Source organism: Scophthalmus maximus, chromosome 18 (assembly GCF_022379125.1).
Source record: "Scophthalmus maximus strain ysfricsl-2021 chromosome 18, ASM2237912v1, whole genome shotgun sequence".
Classification (NCBI taxonomy): domain Eukaryota; kingdom Metazoa; phylum Chordata; class Actinopteri; order Pleuronectiformes; family Scophthalmidae; genus Scophthalmus; species Scophthalmus maximus.
The window spans coordinates 12,800,194-12,818,243 of NC_061532.1; the positions used below are offsets into that span (position 1 = coordinate 12,800,194).

At 45.1% G+C, this 18,050-nt stretch overlaps 1 protein-coding gene across 3 annotated transcripts in view; it reads left to right on the plus strand.

Annotated features, from left to right (window-relative positions):
* akap12b (A kinase (PRKA) anchor protein 12b) overlaps positions 1-18,050 on the plus strand; it is a 43,070-nt gene that overhangs the window by 16,903 nt on the left and 8,117 nt on the right. For 2 of the 3 annotated variants that reach the window (XM_035617816.2, XM_035617815.2), the window contains one exon: positions 3,305-3,380. In XM_035617816.2, the coding sequence (XP_035473709.2) occupies positions 3,335-3,380 (46 nt within the window). In that variant the 5' untranslated portion in view covers positions 3,305-3,334. Of the gene's footprint in view, positions 1-3,304; positions 3,381-14,091; positions 14,401-18,050 lie in introns of those variants that run through there. The other variant, XM_035617818.2, reaches the window with a different exon arrangement.

Sequence of the window (18,050 nt, forward strand, 5' to 3'; positions counted from 1 at the left end):
TTATTGTTATAGGAGATAAAATATGGTTATGGCGTTTTGAGAGTTAACTCACTTCCAAACGCACAAAGAACAAGAGAACCTCAGTGTGCAGATCAGACACGCTCCACTCGGGGCGGGGCTCCAGCCTGACAGCTGCGCCCGTCCTTTGCACCTCGCTACTGTCGAAAGTCCTTCCTGCATTTGCGCTGAACATTGACATCGAGCCAATCCAAAGAGGTGTCGATTTTTTCCAAGTCATGGGAGGCGCTGGGCTACATTTCCATGATCCAGCAACTTCATTTATCCTAATTTCCCAAGCACTCCCTGTCAAATACGCCTGGCCTGCTCACATTGACAGTAGCTGTAGTAGAGCACCGACACTTTTGACTGCCAGATGAAGGAATGGCATTTTTACGGTGGGGGGGGGGGGCTCAGAAGATAATTTATGGACGTCGGCGGCCCAAGAGTGAACATTGTTGGCTGAAAAAAGAGTGGCCAGAGTCAGGTGTTGGGGGATCTGTGGAATTTTGGGTGATGAATGCTGGGAATGCCAGTCAGGAGGCAGAGCGGGGGAGGGCGGGGGAGGGCGGGGTCGCTGCAGGTCTGGAGGTCAGCCGAGGGCTCACACACACCAAAGAGGTCCCGATCGCTACGAAGGACCAAAATAATCTGGGATCACCAGATCTCCACAGCGCTGAGTCAGCACTGGCCACATTATAATTCTGTCATAGGGGGCATAAATGCTCCGGCTTGTGTTTTGTATTTCTACAAACCAATGACAGTCGTCTTGGGCGTCGCAAAAGTCTGGGCAGCGTCGGGTTTTTACCAATGGCAACATTTGCACATTCTGCAGACATGGATCGCGTTTTTCTTTTCATCGGTTGTCAAAATTAAAGGGAGAGGAAACAATTTGTTGTTGCGTGTCGCTCCAGAATTTGAATTACCAATTGCATCAGACAGGTTTGATTTGTTCTCTCATTCGAAAATTTGAAGGTCAGTGAGTCACGGCTAGCTAAATATCCAAGGGTACCACACGAAACCATTCTGCATTAGAATGTCTAAAAGCGACCAGACCTTTGTCATACACTTTGTTGGGTTATATAATTACAGTATCCCATATCGTTCCGGCATTTTTCAAACCCAGTGAAATATACGTAATTTTAAGTCTGGTTTTTGTTTTGTGTTTTGCACATGCGTCATTGTTGTCAAAAGGGACATTTATCCAGTTTGAAGCCGTTTTTTGTTTTTTAGATCTTGGTTGAATGAAACTGATATTTTAACTGGATGAAGGATTTCTAGTGTTAGGACATCTGGATCTCAAATGATCAGAAAACACAAACAAGATGAGCAAACGTTCGGGGGCAGCTCGGCGGCCAGTAAAAGCCTCCCGAGTGCTTCCTATGGCAACGAATCCTGATCCTGTGTTATGTCGCAACGTTACCAAACTCCATCTTGTGTTTAAAAGATGAGCAAAAACGTTATATGACATCCCTGGGAAGTGTCGTCAACTAACTTCTCTCCTTTCCTTCTTGTGCGGAGGAGGTTGCGTCTGTGCACTGGTGGGACACTCGCGTTCGCCTGTGTACTCTCAAGTGTTGTGTTCCTGGCTGGATCAAGCCCTTTTAGACAGAGGGGCACCGTGACCACTCGGAAAAAAACAAAAACATATTGTACATGACCTCATTGCAAGGTTGAGGTCTGCAGGGCGGGAGCCCTCGGCTGGCAGGAATAAAATGCGCGGCTGTATTGTGCGTTGGCAGTGAATGTGTTCTGACACGTCCGATTACATCTGCAGCCAATTACAGTCGCTTGCAGGCGAAGCCACCTCCGCCTGCAAGTTCGTGGCGGATCGGAAGCCAGCGGGAACAAAATCAGACATTTTGTGCCTCCGACAAATGAGCAACTAAAGTTCATTGTCCTGCAATGTAGCTGCCTCGGGGAGGGCAGGGTTACTGCAGTATCGACAGGGAACAGGAGGATGCTTAGGTTTATTCTGTTGTGATTTCCTTTTGGGATGCAGCCAAATGCGCCTGGGCAGAATTACATCGAGGTTTTGCCGATGTGCAGAGACAAGTGGTTGTATGTGTGGCCCCCTTGCAACCACGAATCAATAAGTTGACCGTCAGAAGAAGAAGAAAAAGATGAGTTAGGAATATTCCCCGGTTCTAACTGCCTTAAAGCTTTTATTGTAATTCTAATTTAGACCGTGGGTTGATCAAAAATAATCATTAGTTGCAGCCCTAAACGTCATACGTGCCAAGTAAGAGCTTGTCTGATTTTAATTCACAGGTGGAAAGAGAAGGCTTTGCCAGATTACGCTCCATTGTAGTTGCACTGTCTGTCTTCTTCACTCCACTCCTCTGTGGAGGTCTTTGTTTGATTCTTCCCAGACAGTTGCAACCCCATGTAGGACAACTCTCCTCCCGACGAACCGTCCCTCCCGCCCTTCACCCCCCCCCCCCTCATCTTTTTAGCACGTCTCCCCGGTCTGTGCCGAGCAGAGTGCCCTTCTCTGTGGTCTCATTTTCCAGGTCTCTCCTGCAGGACTTTGGTCCTGCTGGGAACGGAGCCCGACTTGTCCATTAGTTAGATTAGCAGCTCTGTGGGGAGGCTCTGGTTCCCTCTCCCCTGGCCGGGACGGACAAAAGCTCGGGCCTGCCTGCTATTGTACAGCTGTCAGTCGGAGCTGGTCGCTGCCAGAAAAAAACAAAAAACCCCTCAGATCCACTGATGAGGTGCTGTGAGCCAGGTTGTCTTTTTAAATTGTCAAGACGGTCATAGTATGTCCTTAATGGAAAGTGACCCGATTGTTCTTTTAGAGCTTCTATTGTATTGTGATATTGGCATGTGAACAGTTTTTTATTTTACAGACTTACCATTAACGTGACTGTTAAAACAAAATCAGGCGACCACTCTTTAACAACATTTTAATTGGGTTGTTTTGAATTTGACCTGACATGAATTTACCCATTTTTGGTTCTTGTTTTACCAATAAATTGTTCCTCCTGATAAAAAAACTATTTACGGCTTTGTAGCATAGTGGGAGCACACACACCATTTAAGGATCTAACAGCGTCCTGGAGGCTGATTCACAGATCATGAAACGTGATTGGTTGTTGAGATGAAGACATTTACTTGCTGGGCTCACACAGATGTGAGCTCAGCATGGCGTCGACCTTCTCATCAACTCTCCTGAAGAAAATGAATTACTTTCCCGCATGTTGAACTACTCATTCAAAGGAGAGAAGCTCGTCTCATTTGTTTCCAAGTGTGTGTGTGCTAATGCCTCTCATCGCAGTGTCTTATCTTTCTGTCTCTCTTTCAGCCTTTGCAGAAAAATGGACAGATCTCCAGCATGACCAGCCTGAATGGACCCTCGGAGGACAACACCCTGGCTGAAGGTGTGTTTGTGTGTGTGTGTGTGTGTGTGTGTGTGTGTGTGTGTGTGTGTGTGTGTGTTCAGTCTATAGCCTGTTGTTTATTTAAAGAGTCTGACGTCGGTCTGTGGGGTAAGTCATTCACAAAGTGTGTTTGTGTGTGTTTGTGTCTGGGATTTTGTACTGTTTCTGCAGCGGTGGCAGAAGGTAAGCTTGTTTGTGTGGGGTCAGTTTTCTCAGTGTGTGTGTGTGTGTGTGTGTGTGTGTGTGTAAATTCTTGTGTGCAGATGTCTTCCAGATCTTCTTGATCCTAAACGAATCCCTTTGTCAACACACAGGGGACACCTACATTGGCATGGGCACACACACTAACAAGCACTGAACATACTCTTTCTTTCTGTTTTAGTCACTATTCCTCGACCCACATATTGTAAATAAATATTGTAAATTCATACTTGGTTTTTGTGTTTTTGTGTGATGCTGCTCTTCAAGGCAAAGCATTATTTTATTTAATTTTTGTTGCATTGACAAAGACTTTCAGCCCAGATCACAGCGTTGAAATATCACTCGGAATCTATGAGAAAATTGAAGCCACATGAGGGGAAGATACAAGGATGCAATGTTTTTTTTTGTTGTTTTTTTTCCAAATCATAAATCTTAGTCAATCATTAACCAGTAATAAACTGGGTGGAATTAATTTCCACTTAAATCAACATGTGCACCAACGCCGCACTGTTCATCTCTGGCGGCAGCCGCCCGTCTCCAAAAAGCTGCGTTTGTTTATTTTCTTTGTCGTTTCTGTCGTGTCTCTCTCCATCTGGGAGGGCTACAGGGGCGCGTATGTCCTCCCCAAATATTTAGCAGGCCGTGACCCATGGCCCGCACAAAGCAACCTGCGCACATCATAATATGTTATAGCCCCGGGGAAGGAGTAACCCGACACTTCTTAAAACACAGAAATATGTCACATAGCACTGTCAAATAACCCTTTTAATAAGATATTTAATGAAGCGACCCTGTCCGTTTGGAGAGTAACCCAATACCTTCTGCGGGGCAGAGGTGCAGAGTGTGTATGATGTGGCATGTAGACTGGCGCAGATGTACTATAAGTTGATTAGTAAAGAGGAAAGATGTAGAAAAGAAACCAGGGAAGCCACATATACTCAGATCTTGTTTGCTTGTGCATCCGCCAACAGAAGCTTTCACGCGCACAAAACCAACTCTTGTTTTACTGTTGTGCAGAGATAGAGTGTGTGTGGAAGCTTTCAGGCAGAAATAAGATGCAGAATTAATTTCTGGCCTGTATAAAAACAATTTCGTTGCTGAAAACCACCTGTGATTTCAGGCCAAGCGATTTGCTGCTTATTATGCAAAATGAATATGCAGACTAAAAAAAATAAAAAATCATATTTTTCTTCTCAGAGAAGAGCCTCAATGCTCTCTCTGGTGAGAATGAAAAACAGGAGACAAACAACAGCTGAAGATACGAAAGAGCTTCAAGGTGACCGGTTAAAAGGAGAGCAGGGGAGTGAGAGGAAGGGAGATACCAGGACAGAAAGAGAGGAGATAGAGGGAGCGAAAGGCGCGGAGGGGTTTCACATCCCAGCGCCGCTCTACCTCTATGTGCAGGCCTGATAAAGACAGCAAAGCAATGTGGGAGACAGGAAGAGCAGAGGAATCCCTCTGATAACAACGAAAAAACCCGAAACAAAAGACGAGCTGCAGATCAAAAAGACTGACACACACGTGCAAGCACACAATCATAGTCTCTCTCTATCGGGTGCGCCAGAGTGTTTACACTTTAGGGACCAACTATACTGGAAGCAAACTCACTCACTTTCTTTCTTACAAAAGCAAAACCTGTCGTTGGAACTGCAGACCAGAAGTAAAAGGATAAAGTGTAATGGAAATACTCCTAATATTAGCCTCCTCTGCAGACTTCTATGGGACCCTCAAGCGGGTCACTTCCATCAGTCTTGAGTGTAGTTTCAACGAGCAGAGAGCGGGTATATATACGTTGCGGTATAAACATTTCAACTCTACCATCTGTCGTGGCAATGTGTAATTGAAAGGGCTGAAAGTAAGTTGTTCAAAGTGCAGAATCAAAGTGTGAGGATGGAACGGAGCTGCGCGTTCCAAACTCGTCCATCGGTTGTCCACTCCTTTTTTTTTGTTTGCGCATGAACACTGAATCTGCCGGGTTCACACAAGGTGACTGTGCCCTGCCGAGGGGATGTGGAAACAGTTTGGTTGTTGAGGAATCCTGTCGATTCTGTGGCGGAGGGAAATCAGCAAAAATAAGGAAAACGAATCAAATAAATAGCTGAATCCAGTCCCAGAGTTGCTTGTTTTGGTTGTTAGCAGGTATCGTATGGGTCTCTCTTGAAGTGGGGTTTTCTTGCTTCTTTCCCTCCCTTGCCGAGACTTTATGACGTCCTCTTGGGAGGCCCCTCAGTTTTGGATGAAACATAGATAACAAATTGGCCAGAATACCGTTTCAAAATCAGTTCCAGCCCTTCTCCGGGGTTGCCAGATTGGCCGAGAAAGCAGAGACAGGAGTCCTGCTGGGCCTTAGGTATGCAGAGTTTATTTGACAGAAAAGGAACCGGATAAATATTACATGGAAAGGGAGTTTTGAGGGGGACCACTCAGAAATGCGAAAGAGAAGGGAGTGGCAAAGAGGGAAGAGCGAGAGGCACAGGAAAAAGAGGCAGACTGGCATTAGCGCAGAGTCATCTGTGAACGACACAGCCACTCATTGTGTCGGCCTATAAGGTGCAACGTTCCTCCAAATGTTATCAAAAAGAGACCCCTCAGGACCCAAAGATGTCTCTCTGGCTCGATTTCTTTTCGTCTACAGCAGTAAACACTGTGTTATTGAAGATTGATCTTAGCCTGCATGGTTCGCGTGCGTCCTCGTGTCGAGGGGCGTGGGCTTGAAGGGTGCAGTGGCAGCTCAAAGAATGACATCATAGCTGATGTAATTCACTGGCCAGAGAGTTTGCCGGTCCCTCCCAGGCGGCTCGCAGGCTGCAAAAGGGGGACAGATGAAGATTTCATGGAAGGCTTGAGAGGGAGATAATGCGGACTGTGTGTGTGTGTGTGTGTGTGTGTGTGTGTGTGTGTGTGTGTGCGTGCTCGTTGCAGCTTTGTGTTTATTTGTGGGAACGCTGGGCATCAGCCATAAGTGCAGCTCAAACGCTGCATGTGTGTTCGTTTCATCCTACTCGTGAGGCCATGTGGGTGTGGTTCGCCACATTCAATGAATTAATTTACTAAATTCGTATGAGTATGTGAGCCAATCGGTGTCAGATGCTACAGTGAACAGCGTTGAGGAGAATTTGAACACTGTCACTGTTTCGTTGAAGTAATATGTTGTAATTTGCCTCTCCTTTGTGATCATCTGCGGCTTTCATCCTGCATATATCTTTAAACGTTGCCATCGGCGGTTGGACAAATTGCTCTAGGGGCTGTGGCCATTTACGATTGGACAGTGGTTGTCATTTTGACATTTTATAAACAACAACAAATATTGTTTACATTTATTTTGCAAAAAAGTATACATATGCGGTATAAATCAAGATGGCAGATACAAGGGGGTGACAGTAGTTTTTCCATTGTAGGCTGGCTGGGCTCAGAATTAGAGATGGAGTTCGGACACGAGGAGCGATCTCGGAGCCGCTATTCCTTCATATCGAAAAGGACCAGTTGAGGTTGCTTCGGGCAACCTTGTTAGGATGCCTCCTGGGCGCCTTCCATCGGAGGTCTTCCAGACACGCCCGAGTGGGAGGAGACACCGGGGAAGACGAGAACTTCGCTGGAGGGATAATATATCCCAACTGGCCTGGGAACGCCTCAAGATCCCCCAGGAGGAGCCGGAAAGTGTCGCTGGGGAGCTCTGCTTAGCCTGCTGCCCCCTTGACCTCGGAGGAGGAAGATGAAGATGAAGTATTAGTCCAAAAATGAAAGCAAGTAGCAGTAACAGCCCAACTTTGGACATCGTGACACATTGATACATGTAGCAGTCCAAGTGTGTAAAAGAGTAAGAGGTATTTCTCAAATCCTGTCGGGCCCCATGCGTGTCACCAATCGTCAGAGGTCACTGCCTGGAGTCTCTAGGTGCTACATTTGTATCGCCTCTTTGGTTGCAGGTGTAATCTTTTATAGGGTGGATGTATTGTACCGGGAGTGTGCTCCTCTGCACGTGTTCGTGATCTCATTCCAGCATGGACTCACTCAGGCTCACCTCTGGGGACGCACAGAGACGCGTTGCCAAAATGTTCATCATGCCTGTGGAAGGGACCTCGCCCTTCACTTAGACCCTGTCAAATCTCCGCCAATACGGACCCGATGCTGAGCAGTCATCATAACGCAGACCAGCGGCCAGAGTTCTCCTTTTTGGACCTTTGGCCTCAAGTACATTCCAGCTGACAACACTCATTACAGTCGACGACTCCTAAAAGGGTGTTTCTGGTGCATCCTTTGCTACTGTACTTAAACTTTACTGTAGGTGTGGGCAGACACTGATCCGTCGAGCAGCTGCGAGACTTTCAGAATGATTTCTTCCTTTCGGGGAGAGGAAGAAAATCCCAGAGGAACATGTGAGGGAGTTTCAGATTTTGAGTGCTTGAAAGCCCCTCAGTCCCTCAAGATCTATCACTGTCCAGTCGGATGTTCAATTACGTTCATCTGTGCTGCATATTTTATTCAGTCATTTGTTATGTAGTGGGCGCTTCAAGGATACAGAGCAGGACAAGAGAGCTCTGTTAGAAAGCAGCCATTTGTCAACAGTCATCACAACATCCCACCTAGTGCCGACAAACAGGGGAATTTTGTTAAATCTCATTTTTTTATCAAGCAATTAATGAATTAGTTTAGCAATTGGTCATTAGCTAAAATAAGTTGATTAAACTGCAGAAATTGGTTTTCGAAAGGGGATTCTCAGCCACAGAACCTGTCACACACTCAGCAGACTTTGGAGCAAATAGCATTCATATAAATCGAATCAACTCTCCACTAACTCCTTGGTGGAAACTTCTGGCTCCGTATCAGCTCAATGGTCAAGTATCTTCCACAGGGTTTTTTAGAGCTTTGTCTCTGAAGACGGGACAATTACAGAGTCGGTTGCTACTTCGTTGTGGTCTCAAATCTGCTGGAAAATGATTGACCGGAGCCGTGTCGACGTCTCTCCCCAAGGAAACGAGGAACTACAAGTTGTTTTTACGGTAAATGGTTGTGTTTTCAGAGCCACAGTGACCTTTGTAATTTGAGCTTAAAGACAAACGGAAGCTTAGTCTTTTCATTCGGTGTCCATGGTGCATCCCTCTCACAACCAGATCGTCTGTAATAACAAAACTAGCCCACGCAGGAGTATTCAAACAATGCTCCTACAGGGTAAAGAGTTACAGTAAAAGGGCCAAACTCGCAGTGGGATCCTGCCAGGACCCTCGGACCCCCAGGACCCGCTTGTTTCCACAGGCACTCCTCTCTCATCTTTCCCGGCATCAGGGAACCTAATCTCCCTCCTCAACCCCTAACCTCCCCCAGGCACACGGAGGACTGAGAGAATGGACCAGGAATTTAACCGACCCCTCCTCCTGCTCCGTCTTTAATAGCATTGCAGCGTCTGATACAATGCATAGTATCCATAGGTTGGAGAAAGTCTTTTTTTTAACCTTGATGTTAATGATAAAATCTTCTTTAAATAGGTGCCAAGAATGTGTCAGTGAGGTGAGGTTCTTCACTTGTGTCCTGTGCAAGAATTGGATGTAATACTCCTGGTACTGGATACCCGATACCTCAGCCCTGCTGACCCGCCTTGGCTCGCTCCCAGAACAAAATGACTTTGGGTGCTTCTAAAGTTGGTGGGGGTGCACCGGTGCTGACTATCGCTCAGTTAATACACGTTTGCAATTCACTTTTGTGTTTACAACGTTGTTTTATAGTGTACATGGGTCGTGTACCACAATCAGACACTATATTAGACACAACTGCATAGTGTCTCCTTCACTGAAGTCGTCTGTCACTTGTTGAAGTTGCAGGGCAAGCGAGTGGAGGGGAGTCAGGCAGTGAGGGGGCGGTAGGAACTAAACTTGAGACGCCTAGTTTCACTTAGGCTGGAGTCTCAATAATGACTTTGCTGCTATTGCTGTTGTCTCCATTAATGCGCTTTCATGTCTGGGCTGGCTGTGTTGTCGTCTGTGTTCAACTTTGGCCTCCCGAGGCCGTCCCCAATATCCATCGAACAATATTTGAAGAATTAGTAAAAGAAACAGTAGATTTGGTTTCTCCAGCTGCGATGACAGGCATCCGAGCGCAGCAGAATTGTGCAATTTATTAAGAGGCTCCCGCTGATGCCCCCTGTGTTGGGTTTTAGATGGCACGCGTGTGTTCCAAAATCAGAGGCACGACGTGCGACGAACACCGAGGGCTGTGTGACTTGAGATACCAATATTTGTTCCTTGGAAAGACCCCAAAACAACAACAACAACAAATGTTGGAGGAACAACTGGAATCATCTCAGTCTGCTGGCTGCTGCAGAACAAACATTATTCAGATGAAGCTGCTTATTGAGAAGAACATTTTTTGGGGGGGGGTGTAGGTGTAAGCGCAAGTGGATGGATCTCTGCCAAGTTCTAATGTTGAGCAGAGCTGCGCATGAGACCGAGGTAAGGAAGATGGATAAGCAGCCAGGAAGAAGCATGAAGGATAAGAGCTATTGCGAGGAACATTTTCAGTCAAGTTCCCATGAGATACAGCTGGATATGGAGTGGGGTCCCTCCCTTTTGGCACGCAGGCAAGATGAGCCAATTTTTCGGAGGTTGAGCAACAACTGGACGTTTGGCATTTTTTATTAACAACATGCTGGATTTCCAAAAGCTTCTCTCGACAGTTTAGTGCAAAGCGTACGCATAAGGCTCAGGTTGAATACACAGACTTCGAGGTTAACATCCTTGCCAAACCAGATCGATTCATTTAAATGTAAATGTAAATGTAGACGTACCCAAGGCCTTTCAAGATCCAGGGTAGGGTTTTCTTTAGATCACCACTGCCCCCACGATTTTTAAAATCCAGTCTTTACTGGAAGCCAAGTAGATGCATAACAACAACTGGAATGCCAAATTGAGGGTGAAAATATTTCAGGAATGCAGAGAAAAAACAGTATTGCAAAAGGCAACGGCTGGCTACTCGTCTGGAAGCGAGCGGTGCTGCTCTTCACACAAATTTTGAAAGCATCCATAAGACACCTTGGAAGACCATAAAAGCAGACATATTTGATCTCAGATTTAATTGTGGCCAGTTGCGTGGAAGATAATATCGATTTTGTGCACCTCCTCTCTCAACGCTGAATGCTGTAAACACGATTCATCCCATTGTTTTAGTGCAATGATAAACAAAGGGTGGTCACGAAATACTCGAACGTGAGACTTCACAACGCCAGTCTTCGTCTCACCACGCCACATCACGTAATTCTGAAAAAGAAAAGGCGGAAATGGTTCCTGGGCGGACTGTGCAGAGTACAGAATGAAGCGCAACTCGAGGGAAACGTGCAGAGGGAAGAGGAAGCGGCGATGTCAAGAAAAGACCTGTTTCCTGTCCGACATTCTTATCCAGCCATCCGTCCGGCCCACACACAGACTGGAGGAGGGGTCGTGAGGACAGAGGCTTGAGAGGAGAAAGTGGTGGAGCGGCAGAGGGATTAAAGACGACTGGAGTGTGGATTCAGCAAAAACTCAAAAGGACGATGGTAGAGGAGGAGAATCTTTTTCTTCAAATGGACAAGAAAGGATAGGTAGTGAATGATGAATCTCTGTGATCTCAGACATTTTCAAACACTCAAACCTCCCTCGTTTCCCTTTTCCTCCAATTATTTCCACATCATCCTTTTCCAGTTCTTGGAAGAGTAGGAGGGGCTTTGTTCTGTGCTGTCCGATGATGTCATGCACTTCTTCACAGGCCACAAAAAGGCTTCCTACGCAGCACCCCAACCCCCCACCCGCCTCACCATTCAAGACCCCTCCTCAAACATTCCTGAAGTCAGGCATGTTTTCAGATTTATCAAGATATGTGGGGCGTCACCCACTCAGACTTGGCCCTGTGTTCTGCAGACGTAACTTTAAAGTCTGAGTTTGAATATTAAGATACATTACAGTTTAATTTACTGCTGTGATGGGAGTTTGCTTAAGTCAAATCCCCATCTGACCAATGAAAGAAGAAAAAAACATATACCATTCTGTTGGAGAGTTTCATAAACCATTTCTTTATCTTAACAGTCAGTGAAATGTTCATTTTTTCATATGGCTGCTCCAGATGTTTTTGTGGATCATTTAAAAAACATTTCCCCCAAGTTCAATCTAACATTTTTTTTTTGTTGGGGCTGGGGGTGAGTTAATGCAGTTAGTCAATAAATGTATTAGTTGAGTGACAGAAAACTAATTGACAGCCTCAAGCGGCTACTAACGTAATTCTAAAAGCAAAATTATAAAAAATTAGGTCATGTCATCTCCTCAAATGTGAATATTTGATGTTTTTTTTAGTCATCTTTGATACAAAACCCGTTTTTTTAATACATTGTTGATGATCCAAAATGTAACACTGGGCTCAGAAAAACAGACATTTGTTGCACGTCTGTGGGTTTGACCAACGTTCGGCTGCCGACCATTAGTTTGCAGGTTCGCAGGGTTTGAGGTGTTAATCTAATTCGCACCGAGACATAAAGAGGAGACGAGAGAAGAAAAACATTTATGGGAATTTTGAGAATTACAAATGAAGGAATATATCTTCCATTGCAAAGATGTGAATCGTTTACACGTTATTAACAGTCTTAGAGTGACTTGATTTGTTATATATATTTGAAATAAAAATGCCAGCCTGGTCCGGTAACTGCCGGATACTTCATTGCTGAAGTATTTTCCCATACAGCTCAGTGTAGCCTGAAGCTGTGTGTGTGTGTGTGTGTGTGTGTGTGTGTGCAGGCCAAAATTAAAATCCCTCTGTATGTATGGAGGCCCAGGAATTTGACTGATGTGCATGAGTCATTTGAAGGAAGTTGGGAGGGAAAAGGAAGATGTGGGCCGACCCAGCGGCGATACTCTCATTCAACTCTTAAATGCCCTTCAGTCTGACTCACTGTCCACTCAGCGTATGCTGTCATAGTAGTCACTGTCCAGCACAGTACAGATAGTGAAAAGCCTACCAGATGAGTCACTTCAATAACAGAAAGCCGCACGTTACGGTTGAATTCTTTGCAAGTGACTGTGATCAAAAGAATGAGCCGCAGGATGTCACTTTTAACCTGCTGACACTTTACGATGTGTACTGCTTACTAGGCTGTAACGCAATTGCAGTATAGACTTACAGTATAGACCGAGACATGCCAGACATGCACAGCCTAATTTGCACTTTTGCAAAAGAAAAAGCAAGACTTTTATCTCTTTGTCCTCGCAACTCCTCTTTTCCCAGCCCTGCCAGCTCTGATAAAAAAAAAAAAGAACCATGAAGGTTTCCATTCACGGGCAAAGACCTCGGTATTCATGCCGTCTCCATTCAGTGGATCTGAAGCAACTCACAGGAAGTGGTATCGGACAAAAGGGAAAATAAGACGCTTTTGTCCCCCCAGTGCTTTATCTGAATACGTGTCGTCTTGTTTTGACCTGGTTTGATTTTAAAATGACGTTGTTTGGTTGTGTTTGAGGCACGAAAGCTCCTGGTAAACACCGAAACGTGATTCTTCCTACTAGAATCTTTCGCAGACCTGTTGAAAACTTTGGCCACATTTTTAAAAAAGGACATACTCACTGTTGGGTGAGGGGGGCTGCCCTCAGACGGTACTTGATTACTGCTGTTATCACCTATTTGGGAGCCCTATATGGGGAATTCACACATTCCTCCGGGACAATGCCGAAGTGTGACAGATCTGATTATTCTGGTATGTACCTGGGGATTTATCTGCATTCCTTCGAGCCCCTCCACCCCTCTAGACAAAAGCTGAATTAAATGCGTCTGTGTTGGAGTAATTGAGAGGGGCCTATTAACATGCAGAGGGGGCAGGCGGCAACGCGATGGCACCCCCGTCCATGGTGCGGATCAAGGTCCTCGGTAACAACTCTGCTTCAAACATTACTTGGGTGATTTTTGGGGGGGAACTGTGGAGCGTTTCTCTCTTTCGATCAACTGTGCTTTAAAGAGCGAATCAGCCATTTCCAATTAGGAAGGAAAGGGGAGAGTTTGGCGTCCAAATCAAATCGTGAAATTCCCTCTCGCTTGCCAGTTCGAAAATGACAATTCTAGTGACGTGAGCCGCGAGATATACGGGGGAGAGCCTGGTGGCCTGCTTAAAAGGGAGAAGACGTGGAGTAGGTGCATGAGACTGGTTTCTAGTTAGAGAGGGAGATAGTAGAGCCCCCCTCCCTCCAAATAATGGATGTATAGCGGTTTGTTTGTGTGAGTGTGTGATGGTGGGGGGTTCATGTGGAGTGTGAACAATACAAGATACAGCAAATGCATGTACAACAGTGGGAGATAAATGCATCTTTAAAAAAAAAAAAAGGAAAGATCACATGATGAGCTCCAGTCATCCCGGGTGGATAAGAAAGGAGGTGGAGGAAGGCGATGGGAGCGGGGGTGGGGGCTCATTCAGAACAGCTGAAGAAAGGAGAGGGAGGTGGGAGGTGGAGGGATGCAGGGGTGGTCCTAACATGACATGTGTGTCAGTCTGTTGAAATGTGTGTGGAGCCCTCCCTTTCGGTCATACTGACTGAGAAGAGCTGGAAGAGAGAGACGAGAAAGGAACGACGGCTTCTGCCCCTCAGAGTTGTAGGAGTTCAGACGGAGCCCACTGAAAGAAGCACATCTCTGAATTTGAACTAGTCTGCAGACAAGTGAAGAGAAACAATACAAAGACTAAGTAGAGTACATTTTTTGAAAAAAAAAAAAAAAGATTATTATTTTTTAAGTTTTTTTGGTATATTATATTTTTTGTAAATTTTTTTCTGAGAAAGGAATTTTGGAAATTTTCCAATGCTTGGAACAATTACTCTAACAGGTAAGCAAAAGGCCTCGGTCATAACTTTTAACAATGCACTTTGTGGCTGCTTGTACCAAATTTTTAAGTTTTATGTTTTGACTTTTTCATAAAACGTGCGGCTGTGAATCCTTCATTTAGAAAACTTTGGAAAGCCAAAGCATTGGCAAGTGGTTTCTCCTCACACGAGTGAGTGCAGCCGTGGGCATTGTTGTCCTGAGGGTGTGGTTAGTGAGCATTGTGGTTTGTAGATGTCCCGGCACGAGAGAGGGATTTCAGTAGGAGATGGTTTTGCCTTTGACCACCAGAGCCTCATCGTGTAAAAAGAAAAATCACGCTTCACTGTTTTTTACATTTCATGAAGATGAAACTTCTATCTAATTCTCTTTTTCTAATCACCAAGTGGATTTATCCAGCGTTCTTGATCATCACCGGTGGTTTCGTAGGATGTGTCAGAACAAATCCAGAGCATCTCATCTTACAGTAGCTCTGGAGTAAAAAGGAAGAAAAAAAAGGTTATCCGCTGTACTAACAAATAACATTTACAGTGCTGTAACCGCTGTCTCTTCCCCAAACCAACTTCTGAGTGCCCTGAACTCTGGGGCAGAGCATTCCTCACAGCCACCAACCTCCTGGATGGGAAAAGAATTTGACACAGTGACAGCTGCCAGATAGAAATGTATGACGATGAATACGAGGAAATATTTCCAAAGCCCCGCTTTTAGCTCCCATCGCCCGCCCGGGCCAGCTCCCAGCATCCCGTCATGTGAAGTATTTCATTAGATTAGAGTGGGATCCTAATTCCCAGTGGGGTTATTCAGTTTAGCCACAGAAGATGGGGAGGGAGGAGAGAGAGGGGGCGTATGGAATTAATTACATGCCAAGACCGATTCCTCTTCAGGCCTTATAACTGGGAGTGATGGTTGAAATGGAGCAGTTTCTGGTTTCGATATATGGCTGTAATGCAAAAATATTATTGTTTATATATTTTGCTTTGAGTTAGTGCGACATACTGTCACATAAGACTTTGAATTACATCATAACAGAGGCATTTGCTTCAAAAGTGGGTGTTATCAGCACTGTGGCTGTTGATGTGCAGGGTCCCCCCAGAGCCACGGAGACACGCTGACCACACCTTTGAGGCAGAGGGGTGGGGGTGGGGGTGGGGGTGGTGGAAGGGGTCCTGCTGGGGGAGGGTGTGGGGGTGTTGTGTCCCCTTGTCCTCATTTTAACTGACATCTTTTGTTTTAAGGGCTTCTGCCCCAGACGACAATAATCATAACAGGGATTTGCATATATTTTGTAAACGATGTCAACAAAGAATAGCTGCCTTTCAGCACGCACGTACGCACGCACACACACACACACACACACACACACACACACACACACTTATTGCAGTGAAACCTCCACGGCAGAAACATTATCTGATCTCACTGAGACGGGAGTAGATTTACAACAATTGTTTGGTGTTTTTTTGGCTGCGGTGACGACATTTGATATGAGAGCATCACCTTACCACATGCCCTCACAGCCATGCGTAAACAAAGCCCGTCTGCAACAGAGAGAGGCATCTCAACTATGAACGCGAGGGTCTGAGATATGTAACACCCTCTAAAGTGAGTTAGGGCTTCAGCCTCGGGGCAGCAACCCCCCATCCCCTTCAACCATGTCCCTTCATCTCTAGACTGTCCCCTGCTCGCCCCCTGTAGCCCTCACTCCTCACACTCACATTCCTTCTGGTACAGTCGTTATTCAAAACACCCCCCACCCCTCACATTTACTCATTCTCCCCCCAGACCAAATCACTCAAAGGATGTTAACAGTTGTGTGCCTGTTAAAAAAAAAAAGCAGTTGGCCCTGAAAACAAAGATCAAAAAGATGGGGGAGATTCCAGTAGTCTGTTAAATCAACATGGTTCCTGTTTTATTATCCATGTAGATACACATGGCCTCGTCTGGCTTGCTAACAGACCGACCCCTCCCTCAAACACACACACACACACACACACACACACACACACACACACACACACACACACACACACACACTAAGACATCTTCACTCAAAGTTTTGCCTGCACCAGAGCTTTATTGAACATTATTGTTCACTAACACACATTGACTATTGAGGCTCGGTTAAGCTGAATATGTCAGCCAATTAAATTGGTTTCACATTGGTTTGTTGTTTTCGTGACGTTTGTGGTCTTTCTGTTCTGACTTGCTTGACCAATTGTGTGATTGGAAGTGCGTTCCAGACCCCACTGCCATGTGACTCTCTGTATCTTACTAATTGCCCAGTCGCTGTTTTTTATTCACGTTTATAACTGTCTGATAAAAGACAGCAAACTCCAAACTGCAGTGTGTAGTAGGAAAGTCGACCACCCCCCTTCTTTTATTTTCAGAGGCCACAGAGGGTTAGAAAGGCTATTGTGTTTGCATGAGTGTGTGCCTTGGGAAGGGGGTGGGTCCAAGTCCATCCTGCTGTGGTGGAATTTGGGTCAAGGGGATTGGGACTTATTTTAAGGAGGGGTAGTAGAGGCCTGTATTGTTTAGTTAAAATCCTTTATGGTCTCAGACGAGACGCAGTAACTGAAACACAAATAAACATTTTTTTTAAATCGCCGGCATTTAATGTTGAGAGCATCCTAAATGAATGTAATGAATATAAGGTATGGGCGTGCCCCATATCACTTCAATAGTGTTTGAGAGCACCTCTTTATTTTATCACACAAAAAAAGCGTGCAGTGTTGGGCAACACGCTTTACCATATTACGTCCAATGGAGGTTTTCTATTTTAAAGCTAAAACATTCTAGGAATGCCATGCCAGTGATTGCAGCTTCAAGCCTATGATTTCAAAAAAGGTTGTGGACACTTGTGGGCGCACAGTTTTGCATTTTTGTGTGTGAGACTAGAACATGTCTCTGTTTACAAGCTGCTTCTGCCAGGGCCTGACAGGCTCAGAAGAGAAGGAGGTTGTTCCCACAGTATGTATGGTTTTCCGCAGGGCACATGCATCTTTGTTTCTCGCTGTGTGTAATCAGGTAAGCTGATATCTAGTCATTAAAAGTCCTGGGAATTTGTTTTGAGAGTGTCAGTTGTGAGGTTTCCCAGACTGTAGTGAAATCTGAGTGAAAAGGAGAGAAAGAAAAGAGGAGAAGCTTCGTTCCCGAGGCCTTCATATGTCAAAGCTCAAGTGGATGTGGTGGATAGGCATCTTATGGGGATGTGTGGGTTGTTAGTGTCATTTTGTTTCTAATCTCAGCTGCTAGAAGGCCTTTGTCCTATATTTGTATGACTACCAAAGAATTACTCCCAATAAGGAATTAGACAACTGTTTTAGTTGGACCTTCACCTAGAATGAGGTCACGCAATGGACCTTTATGAGGTTGTCTGCACTCTATTAATGTTATTTGTTTCAATACCAATACCATATGCGTAAAATCTCAGAGGATCTGGATAAAAGCAAACATTTCCTGGATAACATCTTTAATTATCTGCAGATGGCAAAAAGACCCTCATCAGCGATGAAAAATAGTTTGAAATGTAATTTTTCCTTTACTAATAACAGAGACTTTATTAATCACAGTGTTCTAGGCTGATTTGATTTCCTCATCATTACCTAAATTTGTTGAATTGAATGTGGTCCAAGCATTTTTATATGAATATCA